The 26,913-nt window shown below is 36.8% G+C and overlaps 1 protein-coding gene across 7 annotated transcripts in view; it reads left to right on the forward strand.

Moving 5' to 3' along the window:
• The window catches only part of Nrg3 (neuregulin 3), a 1,010,915-nt gene that overhangs the window by 979,989 nt on the left and 4,013 nt on the right, over positions 1–26,913 (forward strand). For 3 of the 7 annotated variants that reach the window (XM_077799157.1, XM_077799161.1, XM_077799163.1), the window contains exons 6-8: positions 2,613–2,739; positions 20,617–20,744; positions 24,878–25,048. In XM_077799157.1, coding sequence (XP_077655283.1) covers positions 2,613–2,739; positions 20,617–20,744; positions 24,878–25,048 — 426 coding nt within the window. Of the gene's footprint in view, positions 1–2,612; positions 2,740–20,616; positions 20,745–20,884; positions 20,888–24,877; positions 25,049–26,913 lie in introns of all 7 variants that reach the window. The other 4 variants (XM_077799160.1, XM_077799162.1, XM_077799158.1 and 1 more) reach the window with 2 other exon arrangements.

The following is a 26,913-nucleotide window of genomic DNA, read 5'->3' on the forward strand; positions in this document are numbered from 1 at the left end:
GTTTTTAGTAGAATTTGGAAATGACTAACTTAAATTTGGAGTAGGAGAGAAAAAGTTCCTGACAGCAAAACCTGAAATGGATGGTAATCAAAACTGGGAAAACAATAGGAGAAATTAGGAAAGGTATTACCAGTAGCAACATGCCTCTTCCTATAGCTTATCACCTATTCAGTAAGAGATTTTGCATCATCAGGGTGTTCTGATATGCTATTTGACCTCAGACCCTGAGCTGCCTTTCTTGGTCACATGCCCTGTTCTGAGGTAACCCACCTCTGATGACACATCAGCGTAGGGCTCACAAGACCACACCTTTGCTTCAAATTCTGGGTGTAAGACCAAGTCAACTCTAGAGCTCCTGGAGGGTTGGCTAAGGTTTCCATGGAGACTGCATCACATTCTAGCTTCTCCCTTTGCCCCATCCTGTCTTCTTCCCCCTTTTTCACTTTCACAGCTGCACATACCAAAGATCCTCCTTTTCAGAGTCCTACATACTATCTCCCACTCCAGGGTCTGCTTCTTTAGGAATTTAGCCATGATGTTGCAAATAATGTCTATCAATAGGCTTGTGATGTCTTCTGTTCCCCATCACATGTTTCATCTCTTTCCCAGAGCAACTGTTGTCATGGGAGAGCTGTTGGTATTGCACTCAGCTGCTGCTCATTTCCTCTATTCCCATTTTCTGAAGGGAAGATGAAAGGGGAGAGGGAAAAAAACAAGTATGTGTTTTTGAGTGGAGAGGAGAGGAATTGGGGGTGGGAGGAGATGCTGGCTCTGAAATGAAAGAACAAGTATCTTGGAAAATTGCCAAGTCAGCACCTGAGTGAGAAGAGGTAAAGGAAGGCACATTGTAGAAAGATCCATGAAATACGGTGGGGTGTTTTATATCAGGCTCTGAATCAGGGGATTACTGAAAAGATAGGTACTCTCCTAAGAATTAAGACAGTAGAGACACTGAGTCCTTGCTTTATGACAACCAGGCTTTTACTGCTGCTTGGTGATTTAGTGGGCTGGCACTTCCAGATTTTCTGTATTCTTCTTGAATGAATCCCTGAGAGGATTTTGTGGCCACAATGTGCTTCTTAAATGCTCATATTATAAGCTCATTTTAAACAATAGGCTGCAGATTGGCTGTTGGACTGCAGACAGATTATTACACCTGGATTAAAGCAACCAGGAGTATTGGAGATAAAAGCCCCCCAAATAATTGAAAAGATAAAAATGTAAACAGCTACCAACATATTGGCAGTGTAAATTCAAAAGGGTAAATGATGCTCATAACCTCCAAATTCTTTAGAAAATATCAGTGACTTACTTGTGAAAGATTCAATTAGTACAATATTTTATCTCTGGGCAATGTTCTCATTCCTCCACAGCATCTGCCCCCAAGACTAAACTAACTGCACAATGAAAAGAAAAAGATATGAACACTTTGTATACCCTCTCACATTCAGCTGCCACCATATACATGGAAGAAAAGGTAGCTCATATGAACTCCAGTTGCACATGAAGAAAGGGAAGCTCAGAGACATTTAGATAATTATTAGGGTGGCAAGCTGGTGGATAAGAGCTCAGTTTCATATCCCTGTAGTAGCAGAACAGAGACATTCATGGTAAGATTTGTCTTCCAACCAGTCTCCTTGACAGAGAACTCAGGAGAGAGGCAAACTTCAGGGAGATGATTCTGCAAAGTTGTTTTCAGGGGTACTGAGTCTGACACTAATAGATAATTGCTATGAACCTTCTGGAAGATTGCAGCTAATCAGGCAAGAGTTTGTTCCACTCCTCTGGAATAGACACTGAATGAACCAAACAACAGTCCTTCCACATGTACATGCAGGATCACTTTATTTCTGAGTCCAAAAACCTACAGCAATCTCAGCATCCCTGCTTAGAAGCTGAGGATATGTAAATCTCTTGGTGGTAGAGAATAACCAAACCACCATTTACTCTCTCTGACCCTGGGCAAATGATTTAACTTCTCTGTGCCTTTGTTAACATTATCTCCATTTAACAGTTAGGTAATCATCTCATCACATAGAATTATTGTGGAAAATGAATTAACTGGTACCTGTAGTTAAAATGAAACCAGTAGTCAACTATGAAATCATTAGTTAGTTCCTTAAAAATTAACTATTATTTAGGCTGTAGGTAATAAATGTACAAGACAGAAAATATACACATTTTTGTATGCATGCCATGCATATAGGCTACACATATTGGGATTGTATAATTACACATATATCTTAGCAAAAACATATGGCCTCCAGAGTCAAGCCTCATATTTTCCCTTTAGTCACTTATCCATAGCATTTGCAATTATTTAAAAGTGAGCACTGAGGATTAGGAAACTCTTGCATTTATGGAGGCCAGGACAACACATCACGTTCCTAAGCACCATTGCTTATGAATCTCAGGATCATAATGCATAATACCAAGTTTGCTCTAAATTGGAAGTATTTCATGGTGGAGTTGAAAACAAGAGAAGGGCTGTCTTTGTTAACTGAGCTCATCTAGCTTTGGCAAATGTCAAAGACATGGGGAATGAATGAACATCAATATTTAAAATTCCATAAACGTATGCAAATTCTGATAACACATATTTATACCTCCAGGAAACAAGCTAAACAAATCCAAGAGCAGCTGAAGGAGTCACAAAATGGTAAAAACTACAGTCTTAAAGCATCCAGCACAATGGAAAAATCAGAGAGTTTGGTGAAAAGCCACGTCCAGCTGCAAAATGTAAGTGATGTGCCTGCACGTCTCTTCCTACAGCCCACCTCAGCATCCCGTCCAGAGGGAAAAGGGAACCTATAATTATACTCACTTTTCTTCAGTACTTTATAGTTTACTTAAATCATCTTTCATTTGCATGCATGTAGGTATGTATATATGCACGTATCAGAAGAAATAGAAGTTAATCTTAGCTCTTGATTTTTATCTATAATATAAATTAATCTCTAGTAGCAAAAAAAGTTTCTCCCATCAAACAACTGAATTGTTACTTTATGCCAGAAATAATGTTTGGTGCCATGCGGGAACTAGAACCACCACCAGAACTATGTAAGAATTTGCATTGCTATGGTGGATGCTACAGCAAGGCTGGAGGCTCTAGAGGAGGCAGACCTGGAGCTGCCCCTCAACAAGGTCAGACTCGAGCAGGATTTCAAAAGGCATGAAAGGTTCATCAGATAGTCAAAGAACTAAGAGGGAAAGAAAAAAGAATAAAGCCATGGAACTCAACAAATGCATACTATGTTCAAGCAGCTCCAAGTTAAGGGGGTCAGAGGAATGAGAAACATGAGACTCAGTCCTAGGGTCAATTCTTCTAACACTAGGATGTACAGACACCAAAACTTAAAGGCAAACTCTTTTCCTGTACACTTTTGAAAGGTAGTTTTAATCTCTTCTAAGTTATATTGCAAAACACACAAATTAAAAACACTATCTAAAACATGCTGAAATATTCCTCCTATGGGTAGCAATGCTTTGCTCACACATAAGATTGTGATTCCAGATTATGAGGCATGAAACAAAGGAACAAAGGCCATACTATAAAACTAGGATTTGAGTATAATAGGCAATCACCCAGGACACATTCAGGCCCCTTCAAACGCTTAAATTGCTGAGAATTCATACATCACTTGTGATTCTAAGAAATCATTACCCAAAGAGTCACCATTATGATGTGCCTAACAGATGTACTTAGATGGTTTAATGTGGGATTCATAAATCAGAATTGCTTGCCGGCAAAGTTTTGTTAAACTTTTATTCGTGGGAATGGGCAGGGCTTGTTCTTTTCAGAGAACACTTTTGCTAATGATTTCTAATGAGTATAATCCAAGCACCTTAAACAACCACAGTGATAGAGGGGTTCAGTTCCTTAGCAACTAGTCCCATCAAAGATAAACAAGTCTGGACACATGTGACAGCAACAGGGATGGATTTTAATCAGTACTGTACCACAGTGATGGGGAAGGGGGCCCAATGTGCACATATTCGGTATATACAAGGTGACTTGGCCTTTTAAAGGGAGAATGAGAGCAGGAAGGGGGACAAGTGAGGGCTTAGCGCTAGGGAAGAGACAAAGTGCTCAGGGTGGGGCAGTGGTGTCTTCTGGCCGGCAATTACTGAAATCAGGATACCATGCTCCCAGGAAGACTTGGGGACAGAGCCCCCGTCCTTCCTGATGAGGATATTCCAAAGGAATGTTTTGTAGGTGCTTATGAAAGATGCTTCCTGAGGTGTAAGAGACATTCATAACCATAAAGCTTCCTGTAAATGTTTTAGATAGGAACTCAGCATTATCTTCAGGTGTGGCCCTTGAGTTTGATGTTGCTTTGTTTTTCAGCAGGCACTTGAAGGGGGGCTATGGTCATTCTAGGGATGCAGCCTTGAGCTGTTGGAAACTAAGTCAGTGTTTGTTCAGGTCTTTTAGTGTGGGGTGGAGAAATAGGGGTATGAAAGCACTTGTGTTGAGGGGATACAGTTTTTATAGTGTAAAGGTGAGGCCTGATTAAAGCAAGTCAGGTCAAGAAGAGTCTTTGTCCATAGCCATGTATTTAACAGAGTTTGGTTGTGACTTTTTTTTTTTTTAATCTAATAAGTGCTGATAGCATCTTTTGTCTCCTGCATGATTGCCACAAACTGAATTGGGATGATTTCATTAATGGTCCACAAGTGAACACTTCACAACCCCTCTCATCCATCCCCCTCCTGGTAGACATCCAGGCTCTTTTCACCAATGCTAAAATCTTCATTTGCATCCTCTCTCCTGCCCTCATTTCATTGGAATTACAAGAAGGAAGTGATTAGCTGCAGGTTTCCAACACTTAGAAGATGTTGGGTGAATATGATTTTATTTCCTCTCCAGCCCACAGGGCCCTATGTTGTGTATGGACACACAAAATGAGAAGAGTCTCAACTAGATTATATCCTCAGGGCTCAAGGGTGAGGATGGTGTCTTTTTGTATTCATACTATTGTTGCCTAAGAGGAGGATAGGGGGGAAAAACATTTTTTAACTTCTATTCTTCTAGGTTCTCTGCTGAACTCTAAAGCAAAAGGCAGATTAACAAGAGAAAAGCAGAGGTGTGTTAACATGGGTATTAGGAGTGTAATATAGAATACCCAGAAATGGGTAACTCAAGGGGGTATTTGTAATTTAGGCTTATATACCAGCTTAGGCTAAAGGAAAAGAGGTATTTCCAACTTCCAGGTTGGGGAAGCAAGTTATGGAACGGTGACAAGCCTTCATATGAAGGCTTAAGTGATTTTTTTTTTTTTTATTTTTTGGTAAAGGAAATTTCCTTTACCAAAAAAAAAAAAAAAAAGCCTATTTGGAGAGCTTTTACTACCTATTCTGGGTCTCTATAACCTTAACACAAAATAATCCTTATTTCAAAGATGCATATTTTGGGGTTTCATTCCCCTCTATGTCTCAGAGACAGAAGTGTTTTGATCATCTAAGATCATCCCAAGAAATTATAGGCATGAATTGCTAAGCAGGAATTGGGACTCCAGGAAGAAAATATGTATGAGGAGAAGGCATTTAAGTATGCCAACAAAATGAGAGCAAGGTGCATTGAAGAGATATGTGCACAGAGACATTGCATATTGCCAGCATAGGCTCAAGGGCTACCTGAGCAGGTCTCCTTAACAAGACCTGATTGTGATAAGTTTCTTTCCCAAAAGCATGTCAGTTTCAGTGCTAGAAGGCAATGTGGGTCACTGCTGGTTTTGTTATATCTCTATCAACATTTCCTTTGCTAATTTAATAGTAGGAAATGGCATTCTTTGAAATTTGCATTTCTTTATTTGAAAGTGAAGCATAATCTCTGTCCACATATTTATAGTCAAATTTCCTCTTTGGTGAATTACATGCTGATACCCTTTGCTCACAATTTTATTCCAGGAAGCAAATATCAATTTGACTGCAATTTTCTATGCTGCAAGTTTTGAGACAAAATAGTGATGGAGAATAGATATTAAGTCTATTACAAAGGAACCAAATATTTTAAGAACATTTGCTTTCCTTTAATGCTATCCTTAAAATACATAGAGAGAAATATGTAGGGAATCTGCAGTTGAAGACCAGGAAGCATACTATGGGTAGTCTTAGGGAAAGCAGTCATGTGACTAAGAATATTGGATGTCTATCAAAGGGAATTTCAAATGCATTTTTGTTTTGTAGGTTTTTATACTATTTTCTTCTGTAAGAGCTATAAGGAAATACCCATGTCAATAATAACAAAAAGATAAATGACATAGTCATGGTAACAGCAAAACACATGTGCTGAGCGCAAACACAGTATCATACTAAATAAGAAATATATTGTCTCATTTCCTTCTCACAGTGAATGTTTAACTTATAATATCTAGGAGGAGGAAATGGAGCTTAGACAGTTACTTCTGTCAGAAGACTAGTGAGTAGGTCAAAGATAAACCCAGACCTATAAACTCATTAGCTCTCACCAGGGGGAAATTTGCTCCTACCAACATTGCACATTTGGCAAAGACTGAAAAATACTTTGGCTGTAAATACCTGGGGAAAGAACACTACTGGAACCTAGTGGTTACAGATCAGGGCTACTGATAAATGCCCTATAATGCATGGCCACTCCATAACAGAAAATTATCCTTTCAAAAATAGGAAAAGTGGCTAGAAAGTTCAGAATCTCTGTTCAAATGCAACTTTCCTTTTCTATTAAGAAATTCTGAACACCCAGGTCCATCACCGGTCTTCCTACTGTGAGCATTCATTTCCTCTACAAAGGAGGATGACAGGTATCTAGGTACATAATCATCCTTCCCAGAAAAATAAAATAAAATTCCTACCTGATTACCATATCAGGCAAATCTGTCTTTTATCTCCAAGACCAGGTTAACTACTTAAAATTCTTTGCAAATGGTGGTGTTTAACAAATGAATTGTGTCTGGCATTCCCTTATGTTCATTAAACATTAATGGTGAAGGGTTTCACTTTACAGTCATTTAACAAGATGTGAAACACCTAGTCAGTTGAAGCAACATGATTTTCTGGAAGGCTTGACTGAGACAGAAGAATGAGGGTAGATTATCCTGTAGTGCATTATAAACATCTAGCCCCTACCTTCATTTGCAGTTAAAGTCTTTGTGACCCAAAGAGATGAACTAACCTTCTGTATTGAGTCCTGGAGTGAGAAAGAGCTAAGTGCAACTTCTCAGTCTGGTTCAGGGATCAGAAAGTGAAGTCATCAAAAGAGATGAGCTGTTCTTCTCTTAAAATCAGGAAAAATACATATAATCACAAAGTAAGGGAAAAATTTATATATCCTTCCTACCTTTTGATCCAGTAATCATCTTGAAGAAATATAGGTTTAGCTAGGTGTGGTGGCATATACCTGTAATCCCAACTACTCAGAAGGCTGAAGCAGGGGGATTACCAAGTTGAAGGCTGGCCTTAGCCACTGAGCAAGACCCTGTCTCTAAATAAATAATAAAAAGGACTGAGGATACAGGTCAGTGATAAAGCAACTCTGGGTTCAATCCCTGGTATGAAAGAGAAAGGAAGATAGGTTTGTTTATAGGGGGTCATGTTCACTGAGAAAGAACTGCAAGGTAATAAATACTGGAGAAAAATGCCCAGCACATCCTTAACAATTGGTAGAGAGGAATACATTTATTCAGTAATATTTACTGAATACTTTTATATGTTGGGCAATACATGGAAAGCTTAAAATACAGAGATTATTGCTGACCTCAAGATGCTCACAGGCTAGTAGTAGATATAAGTACTACTATTTTACAATGTATATAGTCTAAGTCAAAATACTCTAACAGAATGAAAAATAACCTCTCAATTCAATAAAAGATCTGAATGCCACCTAATACTGTGGACATTTGAATTCCTTGATGAGAGTGAATTGAATTTTATCGAATTATCTGCAGAGCTGATATCAAAAAAGGTAATTTCTTTGTAGTATTAATTGAAGTTAATTTTTAAATAGTTCCAATCTAAAACTTGATGTCTTGTTTGAAATATTAAATTCTAACTCCCTTATTCAATATATATTTATATTTGAATGAATAGATTAATGCAGAAATGAAGTAACTGGTATCAGTGCCTAGTAAGGACCAGGGACATAATGAATTATCACAATTCAAACTTCTCATAACACATGAAATGTTCTTGCTTTCAAGGAGTTTATTGCTGGGATGTGGATCAAGCGGTAGCGCGCTCACCTGGCATGCGTGCAGCCCGGGGTTCGATCCTCAGCACCACATACAAAAACAAAAAAGATGTTATGTCTGCCGAGAACTGGAAAATAAATATTAAAAAATTCTCTCTCTCCCTCTTTTTTTTTAAAAAAGAAAGAGTTTATTGTTAGACGCTAATTGTATAATCCCAAAGGCAAACATGTACTCTCACATGTGCCAAGGCGTACAGTAAATATCAGAGAGAATCAATATGACAGGGGAATAGCAAAGATCTAAGAGACAGTGGCACATGCTCAGTCCCCCTAGCTGAAGGGGCTATCTGGTGAGGGACAGGGGAAAGTTGAGCCTGCTGCTTCTTGTCCCTAGAGGAGGTCTGTAGTTATATTACTTTGCTATAGAAGAAACGTGTTACAGCTTGACTGCAGTTATTAGAGTTCTTCTTAACTCTGGTACATTTTGCAAAAATTCTCAAAAACAGCAATCATGGTCAAGTTGCTTTTAATTACTTGCATTCAAAAGCTAGCTGAAATTCTTCAGGAAAACATGTCATAACCATTCAATTTTTCTCCACCCTCTGGGCTCATAGTTGGACTGACCATAAAGAACTTTTAGACACAGGCAGAGATGAGCTAGGAGCAATGCAGAGTGACATACACTTAAAACTATTTGAAACTGTACCCTCTCCTGCTTTTATTGCCTGGGATTTCAGAACAGGTGATTATCAGTTCTGTCAACATTGCTTTCCAACACAGGCCCCGCTTCATTTAACCTTGTGACTCCCACTGTGTGCCTGTGCCAGACCTGGAAACAACAATGTCATTGCTCTTCTGTCAACATGAGCCTATTCTATTGATTCTGGTGCACCACCACCAGTGTGTTAGAAGCAAGGCAGGAGAACAGGCAACAGTGGGCAGCCTCCATACCACCCAGGAGCACCTCCACAGGGTGGTATCAGGGCTTTCAGGGAGGCTGAGTGGAAAGAGGAGTTCCTCAAGAAATAACAATGTTGGCCAAAACTTTCAGCGGATCTTGAAAGGAAATTACTTAGGTTTATGCTGAGAGGACTGGTGAATGAAATATTGTTATATCTCATTATTTACTACTAATATGACATTTTGTGTATTATGCCTAAGAAGATCTTACTAAAAAATGCATGCCAAAAAAAAATATTCAGATCTGGGTGAAGGAAAGAACACGGGGTCAACTGCCTAACTTTGCAGGATTAGGATGTTAAAATGTAGGGTCATACGGCCAACTGACCTGAGCACTTAAGCTTCACTGCACTTATGATGTGATAGATAAAATAGGGCAGACAGTAACTCCTCCAAGGAATGGAAGTACACATATTTTGGAAGAAATTGTAATACAGTTCAGAGCATAAATGTCCAAAGGTTGTGATCCTGGTTAGTTAAGCTTATTTGTAAGGAGGGTTGGTACAGATGAACCGTTTTGCTGACTAGGAAATATGCCTTGAGAGTGTACAGATGAGTTATTCAGGAAACTATAGGGAGACTTGTCTCTAGACTGTCTTATGCTTTTAAAAAAAACATCTATTTTGTGTTCGTACTTTGTCCCAGGGTCCCACATATCATAGTTGCCCAATGCCCTATTTATAGGATGGCTTGTATATGCGAAAGATACTATATTGTGCTAGTGCCCTGTTTATAATTAAGAACAAAAAAAAACTATACAGAATATATAAGCTCTATATTATGATTCCCAATCTATTTTAATGCACTTGTATCAATTTTGTTGATATAGTCATAGAATGGAAAACCTGGGACTTAATGGATTAAGTAGCTTTTATGTTCAGAGTAGTGTGATTTATAGGAAAATTGAGAAGATACTACAAAGAGTTCCCAAACACTGTGTACTTAGTTTCCCTTATTAACATGATACATGAGTGTGGTGCATTTGTTAAAATTAAGCAAAATCAATGCAGTGTTATTAACTAAAATCCATGATTGGACTCAAATATCTTAAGATTTTTTCCTAATTGCTTCCTCGGTTTTCCATGCAGTACCCTACATTACATTTAGTTCTATCTCCTTAGGCTCTTCTTGACTGCAACAATTTGTCAGGTTTTTTTGCTTTGATGACCTTGACAGTTTTGAGTAGTACTGGTCAAGTATTTCATAGAATGCTCCCCTATTGGTGTTTTTCCTCATGCTTTTATTGGGGTTATGGGATTCTCAGAGAAAGATAACAGGTGTCATTTCATCATATCATATCAAAAGTATATATGATCATTATGATTATCACCATTGATGTTAGCCTTATCGTCTGCCAGAGGCAGTATTCATCATGTTTCTCACTCTAAGGATAGTCCTTTCTTCACTCTGCCTTTGCCAGGGACCTTCTGGAAGGAAGCCAGTATGCATATCCCACATTTAAGGAATGGGGAATTATAATCTTTCTTCCTGATAGTGGAATATCTACAAAAGTTATTTGCATAATACTGCAAAGGGCTTGTTTCTTCTCCTCCACTTTTAAAATTTATCAGTCATTTGTTTATATCAGTATGAACTCATGGATACTTATTTTATACTTTGATTTATAATCCAAGGAATTCAATAATAATAACTTTTGTGATCAAGTTATTCTAGCTTTGACAAATCTCTCAATTACCCATATCATTTTGGTATAGGCTAACAATTCCATATCAGTTTGGGAGGGTATTGTTTTTTCATTGTTTTCAAGCACTATAAGATGTTCCAGGCTCATTTGGTATATTACCTGTCCCAATCTTGGAATCATTCATTTCTCCAGTAGCATTCCTTCCATTGCAGAATGCTATTGGAAACAAGGTCTCAGAGTCAGAAAAGCTCATTGCTATTGGAAAGGCCTTGTTTCTGGTCCCTTTTAACAGATGGATGAAAGATCTGTCTCTGGCTGTCTCTCTCACATACATAAACCCCTCTATAAGTCTTGTAATCATCTCTAAATTTTGTTACACCTGAGTTCATGCTGATGTCTCCACACAATACTAATCAATTATTACAAAGATCATCCTAGCCTCCACCCACTGCTTATCTATGAATTCCCACTCCACTATGGAAAGACTGACTCTTACTATCCACCATCCATATACCTAATTGCTCAGTTACAGACTCAGAATGTTGTGCTGTACTGCCATGTTTTATGAGTTTGCTCGATAGTGCTTATGTGTGGTCCTTTTGCCTTACAAATGCTACTCATTTCCAAAGCTGCTTAGAGCAGCATCCCTGACCCCCACCTCACCTTTGTGAGATCTCAGATTTCCTTGAGGGAATCTGAATTATTTCCGGAGGTCCCCACCACTCCAAATGATGTTCTGTTAATTGCTGTAATTCTTTAATAGATCTAGGACTATTAAGGTTACCTCCATCCCCTGTATGAATTTTGCTAGTTTATGCCTTTTAATAAATTGGTCCATTTCAACTATTCTTCCTGTTAATGGTAATTTGTATCCTCTTTTCTCTTGAGTTAGTCTGAATGAAAAGATCAATAATGTTGATCAATTTCTAAAGAATCATCTTTGCTTTTGGTGATTTTTCTCAGTTTTTCTCTATTATTTTCCTCTTTCCATTTATTTCCCTTCTACTTGTTTTAGGCCTTAATTGTTTCTTCATTTTCTAGTTTTCTAAGATGGAAATTTATTGATTCTATATCTTTCATCATTTTGAAAAATTTAATTATAAATTTTCTCTACTCACTGCTATTATTACCTCCTGCAAACTTTGATAAGTTGTATTAAAGTTTTTTTAGTTGTCAAATGGACCTTATTTATTTATATGTGGTACTGAGAATTGAAATCAGTGCTTCACATATTCTAGGCAAGTGCTATGCAACTACCCCAGTCCCCTATAAGTTGTATTTTAATTTAGACATTAAGATTTCTGTTGAGGGCTGGGGATGTGGCTAAAGTGGTAGTGTGCTCACCCGGCATGTGCTGGGTTCAATCCTCAGCACCACATAAAAATAAAATAAAGATGTTGTGTCTGCCGAGAACTAAAAAAGAAATATTGAAAAATTCTATTTAAAAAAAAAAAAAAGATTTCTGTTGAGTCTTAACATTTGACACTTTTGTTATTTACAAGTATATTGTTTAATCTCCAAATATTTGGGGATTATCCCATTTATTGTATTAATTCCTAGTTTAATTCCAGTGAACTCTGAAAGTATGCTTTTTACAATTCATTTTAAATATCATAAGGCATACTTTATCTTGGTTAATGTTCCATATTAGTTTGAGAAGTATGTGTCATTTACCTTATTGGAAAAAACAATCCACAAACCAATCATGTCAACTTGATTGAAAGTACTATTCAGGTCACTGACATTTGTATTAATTATTCTGCCTGGCAGATCTGTGAAATAATGATAGAAGTTTGAATAGCTGGGTGTGATAGTGCATGCCTGTAATATTAGTGGCTGCTGAGGCAGGGGGGTTGAGAGTTCAAAGCTAGCTTCAGTGGTCAAGTGCCCCGAGTTCAATCCATAGTACCAAATAAATAAATAAAAAGAGAGAGAGAAAGAAAAAAAAAGTAGTAGTTTGATACTCTAAATTAAATAGGTTTTTTCCCTCCTTGTCATTCTTTCAGTTTTCCTTTGTAACAATTTACTAATTTGTAACTACTACACATACTTCATAACAGAGTATTCCAATACTTTAAAAATTTGTCAATCATTACTTTGTGAGAATCACATAACAGAAAAATATTTATTCAAATTAATATTAACAATGTGTTATCTATTAAGACAAATGAAATCTTTACTTTCATTTATTATTTTTCTGACACTTTTTCTTCCTTTCTGTAGATCTATGTTACTGATCTACATGATTTTCATTCTCCCTGCAGAATTTCTTGTAATATTTATTGCAGGCCAGGTCTGCTTATGATGAATTTTCTGTTTTCATTTGACTGTAAAAGTTGAAACTATAATCTTATTGGCCTTTTTTAGTTTTATTGATTTTATTTTTAAAATTTTTTTAATATATGACACTGCAATGCATTACACATATATTTTTCATATTTTTGTATACAGAGTATGTTCATGCCTTTGTACATGTACTTTTTTTTGCACTACAATTCTTATAAAATATTGTGCTGTATATGTGTAATATCTGTTTATATAGAGAGATGTTGACACCCAATTTGAGTCTTTGTGTATGTACTTTGGATAATGATGTCCATCACATTCCAGTGCCCTTGCTAATCCCCTGCCCCCTCCCTTTCCCTATCTAGAATTTATTTAACCCTCCCATGCTCCCCTTCCCTACCCCACTATGAGTCAGCCTCCTTATAACGGAGAAAACATTTGGCATTTGTTTTTTGGGATTAACTAACTTCGCTTGGCACTTAGCATTATCTTTCCAAATGCTGGGTAAAATTCCATTGTGTATATGTGCCACTTTCTTTTTTTTAATCCATTCATCCACTGAAGGGCATCTAGGTTGGCTCTCAATGGCGTCCCTCATAGAAACAGAAAAAGCAATCATGAAATTCATCTGGAAAAATAGGAGACCCAGAATAGCTAAAGCAATCCTTAGCAGGAGGAGTGAAGCAGGTGGCATCTCTATACCAGACCTTAAACTATACTACAGAGCAATAGTAACAAAAACAGACTGGTAGACCAATGATAAGAATAGAGGACACATAGACTAACCCATAAAATTACAATTATCTTATATTAAACAAAGGTTCTAAAAACATGCACTGGAGAAAAGATAGCTTCTTCAACAAATGGTGCTGGGAAAACTGGAAATCCATAAGCAACAAAATGAAATCAAACCCCTATCTCTCACCATGCACTCAACTCAAAATGGATCAAAGAGCTGGAATTAGACCAGACACTCTGTGTCTAATAGAAGAAAAGTAGGCCCTAATCTTCATCATGTGGGATTAGGCCCCAACTTCCTTAATAAAACTCCTATAGCACCAGAATTGAAACTGAGAATCAATCAATGTGATGGAATCAAACTAAAAAGTTTCTTCTCCACAAAAGAAGAAATCTGTGAGGTGAAAACAGAGTCCACATCCTGGGAGCAAATTTTTACCCCTCACACATCAGATAGAGCACTAATCTCTAGGATATATAAATAACTCAAAAAGCTATACACCAAAACAAACAAACAAAAAAAACCCAACAACCAAATAACCCAATCAACAAATGGGCCAAGGACCTGAACTTTTTAGAAATGTGTATACAATCAATCGACAAATATATGAAAAATGCTCATCATCTCTAGCAATCAGAGAAATGCAAATAAAAAATAAGATATCATCTCACTCCAGTCAGAATGGCAGCTATTATGAAGACAAACAACAATAAGTGTTGGCAAGGATGTGGGAAAAAGGTACCCTCATACATTGCTGGTGGGACTGCAAACCAGTGCAGCCAATATGGAAAGAAGTATGGAGATTCCTTAGAAATCTGGAAATGGAACCACCATTTGACCCAGCTATCCCACTCCTCGGACTATACCCAAAGGACTTAAAAACAGCATACTGCAGGGACACAGCCACATCAATATTTATAGCAGCACAATTCACAATAGCTAAACTATGGAGCCAACCTGGATACCACCTTATTTTTGGTAGGATGATTTCAGGAGTGAGGTTTCTAGGGTTTTTTTAAAAACATATTTCAGTCTTTTGCCATATTGTTTGCTAGGTTTCTAATTAGAAGCCCACTGTATTTCCTAACCTTTTTCCTTTATAGGTAAGATTTTATACTCTGCCCACCCCCCACAGTTTTTTAAACATTATATGTCATCATATTAGGTTTGGGGGACTTATCCTGTGTGGTGTTTTAGTGTTCTAAAAGCTTCCTTAAACTGTGGTGTGGTTTCCATTATTAAATGAAATAATTTGATCATAATTATTTCAATTTTTTTCCTAATACCTTTTCTCTTTCTTCCCTTTTTGTTGTTCTAATTGTGCCTACATCATACCTTTTGACTATTGTTGTGTGTGTGTTTTGGTTCTATTGATAATCCTATCAAATGATACATCTGTTTCTCTATTAAAAGTGTTTCGCTGGTGCTGGAGATTGAACCCAGTGCCTTGTGCATGCTAGACAAGCATTCTACCACTGAGCCACATCCCCAGCCCTTATTATAGTGCTTTTTATGTTTAGCATGTGCTTTTGATTGACTAAATTTCCCATTTCTATGCTTATGGTACCCATCTGTTCTTCCATGTTGTCTGTTTTCTTCCTGTAAAGTCCTTACCACATTTTTCATGTTCAAATTCCTTGTTTGATCATACCATCATCTCTCTGATATGAGTCCTGGTTCTTTTCCATTGTATTTTCTTGTCTTTTAGCATACCTTATGATGTTTTGTTAAAAGGTGGAATGAACATACATTTGGGAGTAGGAACTAAGGTAAATAGACCTTCAGTGTAAAGTTTTATGTTAATGTGGCTAATATTGGGTTTTGTTTAATGTTTACTATAGCCATAGGTGCCAGGGGCTTCAAAATCCTCTGATGCTTGTTTTGCTTATTTGGTTTTCGTCTCTGCTGGATGTTTAGGTTCCTTTAAGAACTCAGTAGTCTGCTTTTGCAAAATTTTCAGCTGTAATCCACTATAGTTGTAGTGGAGTCCTGTAGATAGGGTGGAAGGGAACTCTTCTGTGATCTTCTGATTATATTTTATCCTTTCAATGGGATTGTGTTCCTGAGCTATGTCCTTCACAAGGACTTCTTTGCCGTTTTCTCCTGTTATGAGAGAGGGGAATGCTATGGGTCTGTCAGGGGGAGGGATTTGGAGATGCCCTGTCCTCAGGTGAAACAGGCTTTGGCAAAGCCTTATTTTTTGTTGAGATGCAGGCAGTTTTTATGAAGCATGCTCTGTGTGCGTTTCAAAATGGTTATCTTTGCCCTTTTAATAGCAGAGGCATATGATGATCTATTGTTTTCTGTTACAATCTGGTGTACTTCTATGGAAGAAGAGCACCTTTCCTGAGACAGCAGCCCCCAAATGATCCTAGCTCTCATTGTCATCTCCACATCGATTCCAGCAACTCAATCCCAGTGACTCTAAAGGCTGAGGCAGGAGGATTGTGATTTTGAGGCAAGCCTCAGCAATTTAGTGAGACCCTGTGTCCGAAAGAGTTGAAAATGAAGTTCAAGCAATCCTACCAATTTAGACTCTGAGTATCTGTAGCCCGAGTCTCTCAGTGGTGGCTTACCTTAGAACTCAAGTATCTGATGAATACTAGAATGGCCATTGGTTTTCAGTTCTTTTTGTAGTTGTTTTCTTCTGGTATTATTGTTAGGACAGGAATGACGACTTTCAGTTATTGTCAGAAGTAAAATTGAAAGCTATCTCTAAATTCATTTTGAACCAATATGTATGAAATGTCAACTTGGAGGATTGCCAGCTTATTATTATCTTTAATAGTCCCACATATTTCAATCAACCCTGGATGGGAATGCCAGCAGTAGCCTGATTCTCAGGTTAAATGCAGTTACAAAAAAAAAAAAAAAAAAAAAAAACCAAGAGAGAAATACAAATTTGTTCCAACATTTTCCTGAATTTTATAAGTAAGAAGAAATTGTTTGTATTGTTATATCACATAATCTAAAGGGAATTTTAGAAAATACTTATCAATAAGCAAAATAAGTAAGAGGCTATTTCTATTCATGACTTTTACGTGGGATTTGGATAAAGCCTTCCCTCTTAGGACACATAACTAAGGACCTAAAACCCGAATTGGACTTTTTGATATTGTTAAATCATTGTCTGTAACCCATTTCTCTAGAAAAGTCTGATGTTACCACAGGATCTCCCTCTGCAGTAGCTGAGCAGACTTCCTTTTCTCAGTGTATCCTTTCTCTACTATTTTCCTCTATCATGTAACTCTCTTTGTGTGGCTGAACCACCAAGGCATTTGAATTTGTCGTCTAAACCGATTTACTTGAAGTTGGGGGAAAAGTGAGCAAACTCTAATATGTCTTTTATAGAGTTTGGAAATCCGAAATTCAGTATGTTATTTACACTTCAGTAAACACATCTGACTGTTTCCACGGATCATTTGTAACACACAACCTTAATTAGCAGCAAAGCACATATAGAGGTATTGTTGAATTTTCGTTATTTGGGATTACTGAAAACAATCACCTTTTGCAAATTATCTCCATATCTTCTTTTCATTTCATATGACTTTATTCTGTTTTAGAAAAGCCTGGCCAGTTTCTACAGGTCCATTTTGTAGCATTCAGATTCTAGTTTAAGATGTAGTCATTACTGCCACTATGTGGCTTATTTTGAAAGTACTTAAAAATGAAACTTATACTTACATCTTTGAACTTAAAAACAATAAACTTGACATTTTTCTCAAGTCAGCAGAGATATTCGCTATATACAGTCATGTGTTCCTCAATGATAGGGATATGTTATGAGGAATGCATCATTATGTAAATATTCTTGAGCATAATTACACGAACCTAGTTGGTGTAGGTCAATCACTTGGCATGGTGTTTTGATATAATCAAGAGATGTGGTAAACACAAGACTTATGAGGCTGCTGCAGCCATACAGTTTTACAGTATACTTGTACATTTGTGTATGTATATAGATTACATTCCAAAATAATGATTAAGAAGTATGGCATAGCAAATATATAAACTAGTCAGTCATTATCAATTATGTATAGTTACACATGCTATAATTTTACATAGCTTGCACTACAGGTTTGTTCACACCGTATCACTAAGTGATAGGCATTTATTCTGCTCTATTAGTCTTATAGGACCACCATTATACATGTACTCCGTTTTTGAAAAATATATTATGAGGTACTGACCATACTTTTCTTTAAGGATATGACCCAATTAATAGTAAATACTTTATTTTGCTTCTTAAAAATCTACATCCTGAGTGAAACACATACAGAAAAATATGTGTGTATGTACATAAAATGTGTATAAACACAAAGGTAAATGCATTTATGCACATATATTCAACAATGTATATCCATGTAATGCATTTTCCTCACTTATACAAGTGGATTCATCTGCATACTCTTCTGTACCTCGTTTGTATCTTTTCAATGTCTCCATAGTATTCATTTGTTTCTGCATATCAGGAATTTTTAATACCCAAAGAATTAGTTTTATATATATATATGTGTGTGTGTATAATATATATAATTAATTATATACATATATATATGAAATGAGAAAATTGCCAGAAGTAATATTTTAGATTTCAGAATAGATGTTTAAAATTTTAGAACACATTGTTGATTTGTTTCCCTAGAATTTACCATCAATTCTATCTTTCTGAGATATTGTTTTTGTTGTTCTTTTGTGTGTTTTATTTATTTTTTTCTTTTTTGGCACTGGTGGTTTAACCCAGGGTACTCTAAAACAGAGAGAGGGTTGCGGATGTGGTAGTTTGAGAAAGGGTCTCCCTAAGTTGCCCAGGCTGGCCTTATATTTGAAGTCCTTCTGCCTCAGCCTCCTAAGTGGCTGGGATTACAGTTGTGCACTTTATTCTTAAATTTTAACTTTCTCTACTGTCATACTATACAGAGTGCAGTTACATACCTTCCTAAAAGTACATCATGCATCTATTTCTGTGAAATTCATGTTTTTGTAGTTGCCTTTCTTGTTTTTTAGTTGATTTCTGTGCAGCCTTCAAATTGTAATACTGACATGAATACCAATATTTTTACCAGGTTTTACATTTTAAGTTGATAATGATCATTTATGCTACTTAATAAAATTTAACATGTTTTCTTTAGGGTTTTGAGGTGTTTTACCCTGGTAAGAACTGTCTTTTTCCCTTAAGGTTATGAATAAAAAATGTATCCACATAGTTTGAAACTACCCTTATGCCCATTGCCATGTGGATTCTTTTAGTTTAAATGCACTAAAAAGATTTAATAATCTTGATGTAGTCAAAGTATCAAAAGCTTAATGGTCTCTGATTTAGAGGACTAGCTGAGAAAGCCTTTCATAATGAAAGTCTTTAGCCCAACACCCAACTTTTTTTTTTCTAGGATTTCCATCATTATTTTGTTTCCATGTAGCTCCTTCAGGTGTAAACATTTACTTTCATGGATAACCGTTATGACAGCATGTTTATGCTTTAACTCTATTCAGATGCTTCCCGTGCTTCTGTAATAAGGAGTGAAGGTGCTCAACACGTCTGAGTGTATCTCAGGCTCTTCATGTGACACTATTAATTTCACTTTGTATTTTTGAAGCTGCTTAGACAAAAATTTATAAATATCTTATGCTAGACATTTCCTTCTATTAATGTGAAATATCCATCTTTGTCTCTTTTAGAACAAAGTTGGCATGGCATTATATCTTATTTGGTATTCTTACTTTATAAATTGTCTTTTCTATAATTTGGGGGGGTGTCATCACTCACTCTATTGCTTTCACATAGATGACCGAATTTATTGTCAGTGTGTGAATATCTTAATACTCAAATCTAACTCCCCTGTTATTGTCATCATGGAAATCATGATGCATATTTATCATTTTTATTTCCATTTTACCATTCTCTGTCATTTACCCTCCTTATTAGTTTTTGTTCAATCAATGAATTATTTTTCTCTTTTATTCTGGTAATATCACTGAATATGTGTACATATGTATTTTATATGTGCATAAAATTAGTCAGCATTTCCATTTTATCCTAAGTCTGTTCTCAACTACAGCCAGGAGTTTTTTTTTTTTTTTTTTTTATCTCATGAGGACACATATGACACAAGTAGTGGCTGCTTGGAGTGTCATGTTTACATAGAATCTAAGATCATGTATGATTAAGACCTAGAAAGAATGAAGTAACCAGAAGAAAAATTAATTCAAGAGCACAGAGGTACATTTGATTATAAACTCATTGTATGATTTTCCTTTCTGAAACTTGTTTCTTATGGTTCAGAGATAATATTCCTAGAAAACAACTTAAAGATTATATCTCATGAGGTACAGGAGTCTAAATAAGATCGTCAAGAGTAAAGCCAAAGATTAGGACTAAAAGTGAAATTCTCAAAGTAATCATCTGGCAACAGGGTGAAGGAGAACAGTGGACTGTTTGTGTGTGGAGGAATATATATAAATTAATTTCCTCTAGAATTCTGAAAATATTATAAGGTTCACAACATCAGTATCTATGAAAAAATATTAGCTAATAGAGATCCAATTAACTGAATGGACTAAAATATACTTGTATGTGCTTTTTGGCTATCAGACACTGTTGCCATGAAGTGCATTGAGAAGACTGATTCATCTTCAGTGGCACTTACCTAATCTCAGAAGCCTGGTGTGTGTGAGAAATGGGATGCACTGGATGTCATTATCGATGTCCTGGTCAGGACCCAGGCAAAACTGGCATTCCATGATACTGATGCCTAACTCTCATGTTGTCAACCCTCTTCTCATAATGTACCTCCATATGCATATGATTTCCTGCAGTATTCAAAGGCGGAAAGGCATCCTGTGACTGCGCTGGAGAAAATGATGGAGTCAAGTTTTGGTGGCCCCCAGTCATTCCCTGAGGTTCCTTCTCCCGACAGAGGAAGCCAGTCTGTTAAACACCACAGGTACTGCTAGCTGATTATTGTGGGAGTGGGTTCGTTTACACAGTGTACACTCTGGACACACATGCCGAAAAATGGCAACATGGGATTGTTCTTGATTCTCCTATAGTTCTCCATGGAGGAGATATTCCAGCAGCTCACAGCAGGTAAACAAAAGACACTGGCTTCCCTAGCAGGCAACATTGTGCCTACAAGAGCCTGAAGGAACCATTAACAACACCCATCAGAGCTATAGGCATAGACCAGTGAACAGAACAATTGCATTCTGAAAAACTATTAAAACATGATTTTTTCCTAGCCTGCCTCATCATTACTAGCAAAACTAATGCCTAATTCTTCCCTTGGCAGCTGGTGTGAGATGCTCCATGTCTTCCAACATGGTCCTCACAAAAGAAAATTTTCCAGGGGGATATCCTGGTGAACCTTCTCTAAAACCTTGTGTTATTAGTGGAGGGGCACTCTTTTTTAAGCTGACCACAGCAATTGGGTCTTTGAGAAAGAAAGGCAAATATATTTTATGACATTCTAAAAGTGAACATATTCTGTAGCATCTTCTAGCTCACAGTGTTCTGCTTTATACACGAGGTTCTTGTACTCCAAAAAATGGAAGGTATCTCTTCCAAACCAAGTGGTGAAGTTTGTTGGAAATAATGTTATAGTGGATAGTATGTACGTGTGTATGTTTTTGTATGTGTCAAAATGGACATCTTCAATCTTTGCACAAATTGTCCAAAGACTGAAGCTTCTTTTTTCAATTACCAATCTATAGTACCAAGTTTTCTACTTTCAATTAAAACTTTATGCTGCTACAAAAACAAAACAGATACAGTAGCTTGAATATAGACTATATGTAGTAAATTGAAATTTTGAATGTGACAGTAAACAGTGAAGTACTACTACCAATGAAGGATAACTGTTATCAACCTTTGTTTTCACATCTCTCAGCAACACTTTGCACACAACCCCATCAGAAACACTTTTTAAAAGGAAACAACCTTTTCCTTCACTCCTTAATGAACCTTAGGAAAGGGCTTTCCTGTTTGTACCCACAGTTATGTTGAAATTTTCAATCATTCTTACAATAATTATCAACATACTATTTTTTAAAAAATTCCATTCCATATGAAACTGAAATAGAGGGTTTAAGTATCAAACTCAAGTTTTGGTTTATATCATTTGTTTCATTTACAGAATACTTCCCCATGGAAAGAGCATTTCACTTTAATGGACTTTATCCATCTTCTAAAAGGCTGAGAATTTTGGACTATTTTTACCCAAACAGTATTTTCCCCTGTCGATTAGAGCAGAGTATTTTTCCAGTCAAGTAAGAGAGTTTAGTGAATCATTGTAGTACTGAATTGTCATAAAGTTGAGATTTTTAAGAATCATATTGGAGCGGAAATATACCTTTGTTATATTTATTCTGAAAATTGGTTTCTACTCAGGCTTTTAGGAGTCACTCACAGATTAAATAAGGACATCATCCTTTTGTTCAGTACAATGACATTGGAGTATCTGTTGACATACATTGTGTCCTGATAGATAGGCAACCAGTGATTTATAAAGTGCCTCTAGAACTTTGTAAATTATAGTTTCATACATCATAGTTTTTGTTTTGTAAAACATGCAATAGACTTAGACATTTTCATGATTGATAACCTGGTCACTGATTTATATATCCCACAAACTGTTCCATAACATCCTGAATAGTTGATTGACCAGTAGATGCAGACTATTATTTTTAAGATGGATTACTTCCTCATATGGGTAGACTTTGCTGTTGTGACAGTTTAGCAAGCTATATGAATAATTAATTTCTTTTTGTGCACTAAAAATATAGCTCATTTGGATAACTTATTTGTGAAACAAAGCCATTATTTCTAATGTTTAGTCCAAAAATTCCTACCTGTTTTAAAAAAAAAATCTACCATGCCATCCTTATTGCACATTTTGACAATCTAACTTGCTCAAAGAAAGCACATATATAGGTTTTCTATGGTGACATGACTCCAGGACTTTCAGTGATTAGGAGAATGGCAGAAGAACAAGACAAAAACTTTCTTTTGAGCATCTACTATTTGCCAGGCTCCACATTAAATCTTTGCATATATTTTAGCTCCCACACTAATCCATGAAAAAAAATAAGCACAATACTGATACCTTCCTTTTGCTGCTCCCTACTCCCAACCCTGTGTACCAGAAGAGCTACAGGCCGTTTTGTCCCCTAGCTTCTCTTGGCTCAATGGGAAATGGTAAGGTGGTGGCTTCTCTTCCTCTTCCTTCCTTGGTAGCCTGAGCAACCTGTCTTCTGGGGCCCACAGACTCTGCCAGATGGTCTTATCCTTACTCTCCTGACTAAAGGGCCAAGGAACAAGAGAGAGAGATAATAGCTTCCCCTTGGTAGTAGTGGTAAGGACAATAGTCTCTATTTCCCCCCTTTCAAATATAGGCTATACACTCTAAATTCTAAAACCTTACTTTGCTGAAATTAAAATAGCATTTATTTCCCTCCAAGTCTGATACTAGTCTCAATTCCAGTATCATGCTCCTAGTAAAGTTCAGACCTGAGATTTTATACTTAGACATAGTACACTCTAGCACCTAGATTCCCATACCTGACAGACTCTAATTCCCAGGGGATGATAGATAGAAGTAGGGAGGGGAACCATAGTTTCTAATAGAGAACTTCTTAGAGACCTAATTATACACCACTTGTTGGGAAGAATTTTAGCACTCAGCATACAAAGAATATAAAAATAAAAGTATAATGACGTTGCTGGTTATGATCTGGTGTCTGCCTAAATTGAAGAAGTTCTATATAGTTCAATCAGTTATCTTGCCAAAACCAGAAAAGTGGTTACTAGCACTCAAATATAAAAATGAAAATTTTGGTCATATGTTGACATTTATCAAGTAGAAATAACTGTAATATTGATGGGAAAAAATGACAGAAACCAAACAATTTAGTGATATGGTAAAATTCCTTTGGAGGGCCTCTCCCTTTTAGGACTTGATAGGCTTATTGAAATTTTGTGGATATTTTCCATCTTTGTTTATATGGTTGAATTGATATTTTCAGATGTAACATGGATCCACAAAATTCTTAGTTCATTCATTATTTGAACTCAACAATTAGCATCTCATGAAATGCCTACAAATGAACAAAGTTCTCCTTACTAGTCTAAGTAGGGTCAGTTCAGGGGGTGGAGATGGGAATCTGTGTGGAATAAGTAATGAGTCAAATCAGCAAGTACTGTTTTGGGGGGTGCAAACTGAGGAAAGGATCCAGGGTCTCACACAAGCTAGACATGTAAGTGATATCTCTAGCCCTTTTTAAATTGTATTTTGACTTAGGGTGTAAGTTGCCCAGGCTGACCTCAAACTTGTGATTCTCAGTTTCCCAAGTAGCTGGCATTACAAGAGCATACCACTGTGCCTGGCTAGCAATTGAATATTTTTTATACAATCTAGTTATTTTGTTTTATGTAAACTACATATGGTGTTCTCATATTGTTCAGGCCTCTGATCTACCTCATTTATATAGCTATAAACATGATTATTTGGATATGCATCAAATGGAATATCTAATCAGACATTTATTAAGAGCAAATGCAAAAATAGTTTCTCAAGACTAATGAAAATCTGGGAATCTGAACTGAGAATTTAACATGGATATTAAGGAAAGAATGCCAATTAAAGTCAGGTTTGTTTATTCTATCACTTAGAAGTGAAAATTTCTTCATAAATCCCTTGTGAATTTTCTATATTTAATTCTTGTATCTAATAAGGGCTTCTTTTATTCCAGAGACACAGCTATTATGTCTTATATAACCAAGGTAGGTAGGAATATGAACCTTGAGAATTTAAGCCCACCTCTTATTTCTGGCAGGAAAGCTGGGATTATTTCAGTCAGTAGTCCTCTAACCTGGGAAGTCAGAGAGAAAGGAACTTGTCTGAGTTTCTATGAATTGAGCAACTCCTGATCTCAACCAAGCACATTTCTATCGTCATGGACGGCTTATGGCCTAGAACTTTGAGAAACCAGGGCACAAATACAATGTTTGAGAAGTTGCCTGGAGGTTAGTGCTATGATCTCTTTGGTTTGTTGGTTTCTTTTCCCGCTTTCAATCCTGCAGGAGTCTCTCCTCTTGCTGTAGTCCAGGGCAAAGGAGTGGGATGCTTCATAGGAATGCCTTCAGGAGGACACCCCCCTCACCCAGAAGTAGGCTGGGTGGAATCGTGGGACCAGCATATCAGCAACTCGAAGAATCAAGGATCCCAGACCAGGATACAATACCTTGCCAAGGGTACGTCTCAAAAGCAATGGAATTTAGGGAAGATTGTCATGAGCGCTATAGATTTGAGCTACATGTTACCAATTTCTTCATTAACTGGCTATTTATACTTACTTTTGTCTTTGTTTCACAAGGTTGAACCAATTTAAAAGAATAGGTATAAAGGAAAATAGGTATAAGGAAATGTTAAAAAATAAGTGTAGAGATCTACGCAGTATGTCATAGTTTCTAAAACAACTGAAAATTTATGTTGGATAAAAATAAGATTTCTGAGGAAGAATAAAGTATCCATCAGTAATTTGGAAAAAAATGCTTAATTTCCTAATCAATAACCTATATTACATAAAAACATAAATATGTATAAAATATATGAATGTAATAGATAAAATATGTAAAATCTTTCATCTGGCATTCTTAAATGGAGAATTTAGGTCAATGTGAACAAGTTCAAAGTCACAGCACAACTATGAAACTCATATCTCTTAATTATTCATGGTACAGGGATGGAAGGATGGGCTTTGCGACATCATGGCTGCTGCTCCTTACAGTGCCAAAGGCGCCCCTTTCTCTGGTGGACACAGACCCTCAAGGGGCTCAAGGCATAGTGAGTGGAGTGAATTTTAGCCATCACATACTAGTTGGCATCAACCATTCAACCAAACATGGCAGCCTTATTTAAACTGACTAGAATTCAAATCATACCCTTGTCCCTTACTGCTTATATGAACTGGAGAATTTTTTTATCATCTGAGCTTGAGTTTCATTTGAACTTAAGCCCCCTGGGGCTTGTAAGATTTTGTTTTAAAATGTGTGTAACTAACTTATACCTGACACACAGTAGTCACAGAAGTTGTACCGGTGCTTATTGTCATTGTCATAATGTTATCATTGATTTCAAGAGCAATGGAATCAGAAATTACTCCAGAAATTGCAGGCCTCAGTTCCCTCACTCAAAGTCAGGTTCTAAATTGTTCATCTTGAACGAGCTAGGCCAGGGAGTTTTAAAGATCAAATCAGGTAGGAGGTCCAGCACAGAGCCTTAGCTTTCTCTTTCCTTCTGGGTATGCGATAGATACAGTGGTGCCCTGTATGACAAAGTTCTGCAATAGATTTCTTTAAGAAGACTAAAAGATAGGACACAAATAGCCTGTGGCTACATTTTGTAATTTTGAAGCAATTCCAAACGGACTGTAAAATGCATTTGGTACAGATTTAGGGTGACAGTTGCAAATTCAACATAACAGCCCAGTTGTCCAAAATGTATAATGCAAGTCAAGAAGTAGTACACATTTCTCTTGGCCTTCTCTCTGAAACAGGGGCTTGCATTTAGCATTATTATAGCAGATAATTAGTGATTTATTAAAGTATTTATGAAGCATTATGTCTTTTGGAAGTATATGTGTGTGTACACACACACACTCTTTCCCCATTTAGAGTGAATGTTAGAATGAAAATGATTTTTTTTTCCCTTATTCAACTTCACAGATTTTGGGGAGTGGATAGGAAACCCAGACCATACAGTCTTTCACTCCACATGGTCCTGGTATGAGGATGCTCCGAGCCTATGCCAGGCCCAGACCATATGTTTGCATAACTTCCAGGGCTCAGACATTCCCACTGCACATTCATGCAGTGCTGTGTCTTTTACCTCTTGGGAGACTCACAGTGGTGATTTTGTCTTGGTTCAGTCTCCGTTGGTTGGGAATATTCTTTACAGCTGTCTGGCCACGTGTATTTTTCCTATGTGTGATCTGCACCCAATGTTGATAAATGGTGGCTCTAAGTATAAGTCACTGTGTGCTCAGCACAATGAATCTCAGGGAGCAATCTCATTCCCAGTTCTTAAAAACAGCTATTTTCTACTCCCAGGGGACTGA

This window comes from Urocitellus parryii, chromosome 5 (assembly GCF_045843805.1).
Source record: "Urocitellus parryii isolate mUroPar1 chromosome 5, mUroPar1.hap1, whole genome shotgun sequence".
NCBI lineage: Eukaryota > Metazoa > Chordata > Mammalia > Rodentia > Sciuridae > Urocitellus > Urocitellus parryii.